Source organism: Lygodium microphyllum, chromosome 9, assembly GCF_053477565.2.
Source record: "Lygodium microphyllum isolate KBCC chromosome 9, Lygodium_microphyllum_v1.1.10, whole genome shotgun sequence".
Taxonomy (NCBI): Eukaryota; Viridiplantae; Streptophyta; class Polypodiopsida; order Schizaeales; family Lygodiaceae; genus Lygodium; species Lygodium microphyllum.
In genome coordinates, this window is record NC_141143.1 from 9,568,060 (window position 1) to 9,579,533 (window position 11,474).

Sequence of the window (11,474 nt, forward strand, 5' to 3'; positions counted from 1 at the left end):
CCAGATCAAACTGATGATGATGGTGGCACCAAGCACAAAGGAGGCGGAGTGTTGGAGTGTGCACGTGCCAAGGAGGACAAAAGACTAGAGAGGATAAATAACTACCAAGTGGGGGGACTAACTATATATAGCCATAAATGCCCAAAATTTACCGACCTACCTCTGAGGTGTCATAAATGCTGGCCAACCAACATTTAATGCTCGTTACACTACACAAAAAGGCCAAAAAAATATCAAGTGGCCGCAGAAAAATCCCAACTAGCATAGACAATGTCCGATAGGTGGAGACAGATCGGGAAATGCAAAAACTAATCTAGAAGTGCACATGGGAAGCCGACAATTGAGGGGAATGCATATCCTCAAATAGGGCTATCTCTTTCGCGAGACATGTCAAAGCTCCTAATGTCCTCGTCTTACTCAGACTGAGGCTCAGAGGCAGGCAGTCACAGGCAGCAACAGGAGATGACAAGGCATGACAAATAGGTTTTCTTCAAGGAAAACTGGTCTTTCCAAGCCTCTATGTTTGAACTCAATTTGTACATATTCAAGGATTCCAAGGGGATTTACCACATTGTGCTCTGGGTGGATGATCCTATCATCATAGGTTATCATTCTTCAAAAATTCAATCCATTCAAGCACGATTGCTTCTAATCTTTGGGATAACTAACCTCAATCGATTGTCTTACTTTTTTGGGTGTGGAGATTGTCCAACATATAATAGTGCTTTTGTGTCAATGCAAAAGTATGCCTTACTGCTGGTTGCTCAATATTTTCCCAATCGTATCATTTTAGTGGCCACTTCATTTGATCAGAGACTTAAACTAACCAAGAATTTGGATGCTATGCTCCATGATGAGACTTCTTACAAATAGGTCATGAGTAAGTTGCTTTGGCTCACCTATTCCTAACTTGACCTTGCTTATTGCACATCCATACTTTCATAATGCTTCGTTAAAGATCATGTATCTCATTGGAAGAGTACTTTGTGTGCCTTGAGATATTCCAATGATACTTATGCATATCATGTGCACTCAAGTTCTCGATTTAGCTTGTAGGGATTCACAAATTCACACTTGGCTCAAGTTAGGATACTACAAGTCCCATGCTAGTTATACCTTCTCCCTCGAATCAGCTCCAATTTCTACACCATTCTGCTTGTCCATCAAAACTCACAACAATCGAAGATTTTTGCTATGCCTTGCTTCCGGTGCCTCCATAAGCATTATTCAAGGCAAAGAGTGAGGGAATGGGAGAGCTTAGTCCTCCTTCACTTCAACCTCCACAACCAGCCTCTATCAAAATGGTGCAACTCTAATAGCATGTCATAAATTGTATGGTGTGAGCCTTCAACCAATAGATTGACAGAGCAACTAAGACGAAAATAAATTGTCAAAGCATAGATGTCAAGATAGAAACTCAAAGGATGTACAAGCAGCTATCACAAGTAGAGACATCTATAGAATGAAGGGTTAGGAAAGATGTTTGATGCTGAGAAAGGGTGAAAGCACGGTAACAACAACAAGGCAAAGGGTTGGAGAGGATGGTGGGGCAAACAACTAGAGAGTAGGGCGAAGGGCTATAGGCTGTAAACACATCTATGGCAAGAGAGGGAGAAGCCGCTGAAGATGTGCAGCATGCTCGCAGTAAACAGGTAATGATACCATGTGAGAGATGACAGCCAAAGAGTGAATTTACAAGCGAAATAGCGATACACACTCTCTCTCTACCTAAGATTGCAGCGATAGGCCCCCTTACCCTCCACGCACTTCGATCTTCTTCTATTGCTACAAGTGAGAAGCAAGCAAGGAAGCGACAGCGACCAACTGACAAGTGTGCTGTAAATAGGTAAGAAACCCTAAAAATACTCTCAAGTGGAAGGTGAACAAACCCCAGATATAGTCACTAACTTCAATCACTTGAAGATAACTAGATTTTTTAGTAAAGCAAGTTCATATCCTGCTACTAATATGCTTTTTGCCTTTCATGTGTTGCTCTTCCGTTCTTCCTCTTCACCTAGCATAATCTTTAAAGAAAAACCCACAAGATGGCAATGCTCCAATTATGTTTTCAACATTCTTAGATCGTCTTTACAAGAGGCTCAACCTCCATGTACATATATGAACAAGAATGGCGGATCTCTTTAGGGGACCGCTGCTGCTTAGGTTGCAGTTTCAAGTGAGAGAAGTGACACACGATCGTCTATATTTCCCTTACTCCAGCACTTTTAGTTTCATTCACAAAGGCCGTATGCTTCCTTCAACAATGTCCAAACTTGTATTAGGTGTGGCATGAAGAGACACGCAATGTCGTTGAAGAGAGATGGTTATGTATGTATGCATAAGTCCCTTTATCAACCCTCTCTCTCTCTCTCTCTCTCTCTCTCTCTCTCTCTCTCTCTGGGCTTTGATATTGTTCTGTGCTAATGTAAGTTTTGAAAAGAACATCAGTGAACACACAAGTTAACTAATCCCTTTACCTCCCAACCCATCCTTGTGAAAAGTCGTCTACAAGAGAAAACACGTTTGTTTTATATCACTTTGTATTGAAGGAAAGAGTCATCCGCACAAACCACGCGACTCAACATTTTTTGAAATCGGCTTTCCGTGCCTATGAAGCGAACATTCTCTTACGAAATTCAACTAGCGAGGGAGAAAAGGGTTATATGATGCATACCATCCTGGGGAGAAGTTCCGCTTGACACAGCGTTGTCAAAAACTCGAAATACCTCTAGAGCCGCTACAAACGGGGGAAATAGGGAATCGGGAGACCATGAGAAGTTGATGGTCATCATGGATCCTTCATTCATGAAATTGAAATATTGCTCAAGCACTCCTCGTGAACCAGTCTCAGCGAAAACATCCGTCTGGTTATTAATGAAATTCGAGTTGACAAAGATGTCGAACACCCTTTGGCCTGATGCATTCACCCTCGAATCGATCTCCGAAAAGTAGAAGTTGATGCGGTATGTGGTGCTAGGCGGTGCTGCAAAGTTAAATACGAATCCCGTAGGCCACTTGCTCACATAGGATGATTGAAATACCTTCATTGGCGGTTCATCTGAAATATTATTCCCCACCGATGACAAGGTTTCAAGGTTTGGTTGGCCACTATCCGGGGTCCAAATTCGATCAAAAGTGTCGTCAGGATAGCTGAAACAAACTTCGACATCAATGAGTGAATATATGCACAAATTTCTTGTGTTCTATATGTATGACGTGGCTGTTTGTAAGCCATGCACTGTAGGAGTAGAAAATAGCCCATGCATGCCTATATTAGAGTTTTAAGGCATCGTAACCTAAATAAACATTGAGATGTCTTATTTTCTAAATGCGTACGTCTATTTGTAAAACATGCACTCTTTACACATGATCTTTATGGAAGATATACACAATAGTGTAACATTGCATTTTAACTCCTGGTTTTAGTATGAGTTTAGGATACTTATTTTAGTGATTAAGGAGACTTTTGTTTCTCTTGCAAATTTTCATTCTGTTTCAAACTCAAGTGGGGCATAAAGAATCTATTGGCTTTTCTCATAAATACACTCTCATTGAGTAATTATCACAAGTGGGTGCTTTTGATGTGAGCTTGCTAGGTAGTAAAGATAGCTAAACATCAAGGTTGTTGCAAAGGCCCAATGCATTGCCTTGCCCAGTATTGTGCTAGAAGGTGTTGGTGAGTGATGGACTCCACATGGCTAGCAAAAGATATGAATGAACTTGCTAGGCATTAAAAGGACCACTTCTCAATATAGATTTGCATCCTCAAACCATGAATCTCTAAAACTTTCTCAAGTTTCGCCACAAATACGGAAACATCATGCCCTTGTTCGAGGATTGATGTTTTGACATGGATAACAAGGATTGCTCGGCCTCTATGTTGAGAGTTACGTACTTCAACACATGAACATACATCGCACCTTGTCCTTGTGTAATGGGGGCAGATCTGTCCATGATGTGTGACGTAATGGTGTGTGGGTGGGGGTGGCTGACGGTGTGTGAGGAGCCTTATTGTAATCGTTCATACGCACCAACTATATCAATGGATGTTGGTAAAGCGATAGAGGTTTATATAGAGATACGACCTGACGTCTTCTTCGGTTGGGGCAACGCCATAATTGACGCGCTGAGAGAGGACGAGGGCCTTCGTGGTATTGACGATGTACCCCACGGGCAGCAGGGTGACGGGGAGGGGTCGGAGCTCCAGGCTGGAGATGAAAGGGGGGTCGCGGGTGGCGCTATCGGGGGCGACGCAGACGTCGAGGCGACTGGACAAGGCGGGCACGTAAATCTCCCAGAAGAAGGGCACGCTCTGAGGGAAGTCGATGATGACGTCGTCCCAGAAGTCCGCCCCGGCCAGGAGCTGGAAGCTGATGCGGCTGGAGTTGAGCACGCTGTACAGCGGCCTCTCGCCCATCCAGAAGGTCGCCCGCACCAGATACGTGGTGCCCTGGGCGCTCACAGCCAGCGAGTAGCAGTACTTGCTGTGGTTGGTGGTTTCCGGGAAATAGCGCATCGTGCTGTACATCGGCCAGTTGCTTTGCCCTGCCACCGAGGCCGTCCTGCTGATATTCCCCAGGGAGGGGCGGCCCGCTCCCATCGCACTACTGCTGAGTAGCATCCCATCCGGCGTCCACTCAATCCCCAGCACATCCTGGTAGCTTGTGGTCGCGTTCGAGCCGCAGTCGATGCTCACAAAGCCTGCATCGAAACAGCACTGATATTACGCCGAAAGTCTAAGTAGTAAGATCATCATCTTCCTCGTTGAGGATTATGCTGAGAGTGTAGTCAATATTAAGGAGCCCCGCCCGCACACTTGCCTGCGGTGGTTTGTGCTGTGACGCCCGAGCCGGAGGACCATGAAGATCCAGCTAAGACTAGCTGCAGTACCAGAATGCTGTAGAAGCAATGCATGGTCACGATCACGCGGTTGCGCACACGGCAGCTAGTGCTGTCGAAGCGACCACCGCGACTGTGCATTAACAAATATCAAGCTCCCTCTGGGGAGCGAGGAAGCTTTCTATTGAGGTTTAAGGCCATGCCACACTTGGGTCCATCTGAACAGGTCAACGGAGTGAAGTCACTACGAGCATGGCTGAGTTACTTTACTTGATTTCCTAGAAAAAAAAAATGGGACTTCAGCAAGTAAATTAGTGCTACTATATCTACTTGAAGAAGTAGAAGTACATGGTAACTATGCAATGATTGCATGGAGCCAGTGCATGTGAGTGGGTGAATGAATCTAATTGACTTGAATTGTGTCGATGGTCATGCCTTGAGTCTTGATCAAGCACTCCATATGACATCACTCTCACATTTCACTTTCACATTTGAAAAGATACGTTCTAGTTTTTCAAATGCAACTTGCAAGCCAAACAAAAGTGGATGAGGCCTTTAATTCATTAGCTTGCAAGTACTATTAATCATCAGTCTTGGTGTTTCAACCCAAAACCCCTTCTCTATTATGGGAAAAAAGCAAGGCTATGGGTCTTTTGGAGTGGGTCCTTTCTAGAAAACTATTTCTGTGAGAAAAACCCCACAAAAATAGTTGTCTAGTCTTCCACCTAATTAGCATTAATAGAATTCCTTTCCTACCCTTCCACAATGTAGGACATGTTTACCTCCCTTTCCTCTTCCTAGTCTTCTTCACAGAGAACTTCCACTAACGTGAAGAGAAGTTTATGCATGGTAGTCATGAATGCTAAATCCAAATGGAAGATTTTTTGGCATTGGTGTAAGACATGTTTAGCTCCCTTTCCTCTTCGTAGTCTTCTTCATGGAGAGCTTCCACTAACGTGGAGAGAAGTTTATGCATGGTAGTCATGAATATTGTTAAATCCAAATGGAAGTTTTTCTAGCATTGGTTGCATGTTGCCAATTATGATTTGTTTACATGTTGTTCCAAGCTATAATTTTAATACAACGCCCAAGAAAAGTGAATAGGATTCTAATATTTTGGCTCAATGGAAAATGTATTGTATTTCATCATATCACTTTGGAACATAGGGACACAATAGATTGATTAGACCTATAAGAATTGGGTTGCACCCAGGGCTAGTTGGGGAATGGAACCTCACTCCCCCTACTAGCCATTGGTCGCATCGAGGGCTACTGGTGCTTGCTTCCCCCATAGTCACCCCTCAAACCCAAGCAAAAATGGGTGTGCTAAAGGGAAGCTTAAGGTGGTAAAGAATGAGTAATCGTGTCTTTCAAACTATGCAAATTGACACGGCGACCAAAATGTTAGTACTAGGGGAGGAAAATATTGCTATTAAATTTGAGAGCATTGGTGCGAGCATGATGGGGCTCTTACACTAGCTTTTGGCATGTTGATGGTATAACTTGTAAGTATTGTTTAATGTAATATATTATGGATATGCTGATTTTTTAAAAAACACATACATAACTTTTAAATTGTCTTTTGTATCAAAACAAAGAAAAGAGAAAATATTTTTAGTCTATTGTACTCACATCCCCTTAATTTTAAAGGGAGACTTTTTGTCCGATTGATTTAAACCCTTCTAAAAAGTGATGATGTGTGTATGTTAGTATATTGAAGGTGACATTTATATGTTTTTGAGGAAAATACAAGAAAGTATCAAAGCTTGAGTATGTGGTGCTTGTTAGCTCTACCATCAAGTAAGTAATCTTGACTTCGTTAGCATGGTATATTAATAAATGATCACACGTGCTTACAAAAAGTGGAGATTGGTCAACCAAGTCAAATATATATAACCAATTTCAAATTATACATGACATGTATCCATAATGCTTTCTCTTTTCCAAAAAGTTCTACCTTTTAGTAGACTCCAAGACCAATGTCAAAATCACCTAAAGCAGGCACTCCTACTCTCTGAGCAATATAGTAAAGAATGACCAATAGCAATTGCAATACATGTCCGTTGTTAGGGCTAACCCATGTGTAGGGACAATTTCTAGAGAGTATGATGCTCTGGGCTTTAGTAATCATTTTTGTCAATTGGTGCATTTGGATGGTCTCTAATTATGACATTGATGAAGATAAGAATCAGAAGTACTAGGTTGTGAGAAAGTGTAAGATCTTAACCAAAAGAGCTTTGTTCTAGTAATTGTTGGGTAATTGTTGTCTAAAGATAGCTTTTATATTGTACTTTTGTTGATGAGCACAAGCTTAACAAATGGATTGGCTTTGATTTTCAAAAAAAAGACTATGCTTGCTTCCTTAGTGGGATACAAGATTGGAAAGGGTGAGCAGGAGCGAGAGTGAGAAGAAGCACATCATCACTTAGTCCCCGGGCAATGATGCCTAGTGCCTTGTTATTCATCTTCTTCAATTCTTTGGTTTTTGGTGGAGCTACTGTAAGGATCCCACTTTCTAAATCTTCTTTCCCACCATCTGCATCGCCTTTATCATCTTCAAAGAGATCCTAGAGGCCTTTCCTCATGAGATGGCACATGGTCTTTTCCTTCTAGGCATGAAAGCCTTCACCATTGAATTTAGCTATTTGCCCAAGTTCACTCATTTTGAAGGAGGTCTTACCACGAGCGTACTCGGGCAGTGTCTGTCCTTTTACAAGAGGGTTAAGACTTACAAGAGATTTGATCAAGCAGTTGAGATGGGATCAAAAATGATTTGTCCTTGAGTAAGCTGAAGAAGCACTAATGGAGTGTCAAGAGATACTATGCCTTGATTGTGCCTTGAAGACTCGATGTTGAGCTTAATAGTTGATGCTTGATGTTCCAAATCTTCTTCTTGAGAATTTCTCTTGCTAGAAACTGATATGTCTTCAATGTGTTGGAATGAAGTGAAAAAATGAAGTGTTTATGGCCTTGAAGGTCAATGGCTATGGCTTCTTCTTTTAGGGTTTTTACAGGTGATTGTCTTTTTAGCTTGTGCAGCTTAAGGAGTTGACCATTGCAAGAGATATTGCATGGGGAGTAGGCTTACATAGTGAGCTTCCAAAGCCCTATATTCACAGGATAAATCACTCACATGAGACGAATCTGTGTACGGACTGGAATCGGTGCGCAATTCTGAGTAGCGACCTGGGAAATGCGTAATGCCGAGCAAGGAAGAGGCCAATGCCATGGTTTGATGTGTTGGCCTAAAGTGTCCTGAGTAGGAGAAGATTTTATTACTTCAAGGCATGAGCTATCTCTTCTTCTTTGGCTAGATCCAAGGCCTCCAAGTAGACAGGGTGCTGCTGGCTATGGCAGCCATGAAAGCTCTTGTGAAGGTGAAGGTGAAGCTGGAGTAGGAAATGAAGTCTTAAGCTGATACCAAGCTAGGTAGAAGTGAAAGGGAGCTGGAGAAGCAGAGTGAGGAGTTGACCATGCTCAGCTGAGCTCTGATACCATGTGAGAATGTCAGATCTAGAGCATGGCAGGAGCTATGGAGGTTGGAAGGTGAAGACTAAATTCATGTTGACATGAACAATGAGTAGGCAACGGTTACACAAGTGAATTAGGTTCCAAGATGAAAGCTTGGACTCATAAAGACAATCTTGTGTATTGGGCTGACAATGACAATGGCACTAACTGAAAAAGGAAAGCATCATGATATTGCATTCATCATTGTGAAAGTGATAATCAAGTACAATGCTTTATAGAAGTTGGGTTGTTCCACTCTCCTCACTATGCATATGGGATTCAGGACATCTCTTCCTGGAGCATACATCATTTGTCATTTCTCAACACATACTTGGGTCTTCCAATATTTGAAGTTATTGCCATCAAACTTATCAATGTTAAAGAGGGCACTATCCCTAGAGGCATTACAAGCACATGCCATTATGAATGCAAAGTAAAGAGAGAATGGATTGCTATAATAATAGTAAATCAACCCTAAAATTGAGCTAAAAATGAATGCAACAAGGGGAGAATAACCCAATGTATTGTTGTTCACAAAGTGAAACCACTAGAGTGTTGAGAGTCAAGCTCATCTACCATCATACTTATCCGATATGATAGTTGTAGACCTTAGCTATTACTAGCCATGTGTGTGTCATTAATAAGTCGAGTAGACTAGACTTAACCATATTTAGTGAACTATGGTCAGTAAGTTAGACCTATCTTCATTACATTGTTGTAGATTATTAGTGTTTGTTACTGATGATGAAGAATAATGAGAGAAGATGAGAGCACACTGCTCTTTGTGTCTGCTCCATTCCTTTGTCTACACTTTCTCTTCTGTATTTGAACATGGTATCAAAGCATAGCCTTAGAGAACTAGCATTGCGAAGAGCTCAACTTTGTGGAGCTTGACTTGACATTTAATCTATGAAGAAGCCCAAAAGAGAACAATGGCAACCATCATCATCATCAAAATCATCAAAATGTGAGCAATAAATTAGTGTGGAGAGATCAGGAAAAAAAATGCACCTATTTCTTCAGGTCTTTGTCATGATGGACAACCATTATATACTCGATGCTAGCATCCTTGGACATCGAGAAAGTGATTGGCATTGACCTTGACATCAACTTTGTGGGCCTGGGCATTGGTTTGGAGCTTTCCCATTTGTTTACTTGTTGTTTATTCATAGCAGATTGTTGTTTACAGGTCTTGGAAAGATTTTTTTTTGTTAGTACTTAGAGCTTGCATAAGCTTGTGTTGACACCATTTGCTACTTGGATGGTTGGAGGATCTCTAGCAAAAGTATTGAGGTCTATTTTGGGATGTTTTGAGCATTGATTGCTTAGGTTTGGATTGATCTACAAGTAGTTTAATAGGTTATTAAGCTAGTTACAGCTTGTTTGAAGTATTTTTCTTACTGATACTTAAAGAATGTACAAGCATTGATACTCATATGTCTATGTATCGACTATCAGTGGTTATATCACTTGCCTAAGATGTCCTTTACCTATTTTTGAGCTAAGAATGATTCAGTTGTGACAGAGAATTAATTGCTATTATCACACAAACTACTTGTTTGTCTATTGTTGGAAAGGTTATCTGCATAAGGGCTGTGTAGTAAATGATGTCTACATGAGTATGCTATCACTCCTCGATGTTATGTCAGATTTTTGGAGATGTATAACAAGCTACTAAGCTGAAATACTATTGGTTACTGCAAAGAGACTAGTGCAATCACTCTAAAATTGAAATTGTCATAATTGGGAAGAAGTATATCTATGTTATGTAGCTGAGATATTTGGATAATTTTTGATGTACTGATGTTTGCTCTATGACTGAAATGAGCTGACTGGACTAAGTACAGAGTGTATGAGTGTTGCTTGAATGCTATGCAAGCATTGTGTCATTGAAAAGACTGCTTTTGGTTTGCTAGGAGCCATGCATTAACAGTTTGAATATTGCAGTAAATACATAGAGCTACAACCATGGCAAATGATGATAGGACTGACAATATCACTCAGATAGTGGGTGAAAAACTAGATAACAACAACTATGCTATATGAAAATTGGCTACTCAGATCTAGTGATAGGTGTTGAAGCTGAATCCATGCTTATTCATAAAGAGGTTAAATTGGATTTAGCTACTAACTCAAGTAGCTCGAAAGGCATAGATATAATATTTTATGCAAATCAAAGAGGCCATGACACTCATGGTAGATGGTTCTATCATAGATGAGGAACTCAACAAAATGCATCTCAAAATCTCAGAATGTTAGAGGTGGTGGATACTTCTGCACGAGGGGAAGATCCAACTCTAGAGGTAGAGGATCATGGTAATCGTAGACTACGCATGAAAATGCAAATAAGGATAAGGACTATTACTATTGTGGAAAGTATGGCCACATTGCCAAGGAATGTTGGAAGAAGAAAGAAAATCAAAAAGGCAAGCAACAGGGTTATTATGTTGTTGGGGGTAAAGGTGTATGTGTCTAGTTACCTGTGTATTAGTTACATTGACTGTAACAGTACCCATATACTCGCACACTTGGACACTACATGTGGTAGGTGGCCATCACTGTTACTTTATTTTTTACTCTTTTAGTGACATTTGAATAAAAAGAAGGCCAATTACACATTGTGACTTTTGGAGTTCCCACATTGTGTGTGTCTCTCTCTTGCTCTTACTCCTTCCACCATAGCTCTTGCTTCCGCTCCATGCTTCCACTTCATGGTTCACTCCCTTCAACTAGTATCAGATCCATCTTCCTCGAGATCTTGAGCCCGACCTATCATTACTTTAGCTTGTGGAGAAAAGCTTCAGCTCACAATTTCAATGGTAGCCACCCCATTGATTCTTCACCATGAGGTATGCATTGATCTCTACCTTCTCCTCGACTTCTTCCTATAAAAGCTGAGGCTTGCCCCAAGGCTTCCCTAGGACCTACTGAGCTTCCGCGAGCCTTAAACACCATCAGTGCAAGAGCAACCACAATAGTAGGAATAGGTAGCGTGATTTGTGCCTGGCTATCCTACTCCTCCAGCTTCATCCCACTTGCCATGTAGCCTTTGGAACTTTAGCAATCCTTCTTGATACTCCTCTGCATTGGTCTTTGCTACTTTAGCATTCCATTGAAGTGTTATC

General features: G+C 41.4%; 1 protein-coding gene across 5 annotated transcripts in view; it reads right to left on the bottom strand.

The window, feature by feature from the left end:
* LOC148030804 (putative LRR receptor-like serine/threonine-protein kinase At1g05700) overlaps window positions 1-4,255 on the bottom strand; it is a 74,875-nt gene extending 70,620 nt beyond the window's left edge. Inside the window, exon 1 of one of the 5 annotated variants that reach the window (XM_087684335.1) lies at window positions 4,086-4,255. In XM_087684335.1, the coding sequence (XP_087540461.1) occupies window positions 4,086-4,116 (31 nt within the window). In that variant the 5' untranslated portion in view covers window positions 4,117-4,255. Of the gene's footprint in view, window positions 1-2,104; window positions 2,375-2,674; window positions 3,120-4,085 lie in introns of those variants that run through there. The other 4 variants (XM_087684333.1, XM_087684331.1, XM_087684336.1 and 1 more) reach the window with 4 other exon arrangements.
* Between the last annotated feature and the right edge of the window lie 7,219 nt (window positions 4,256-11,474).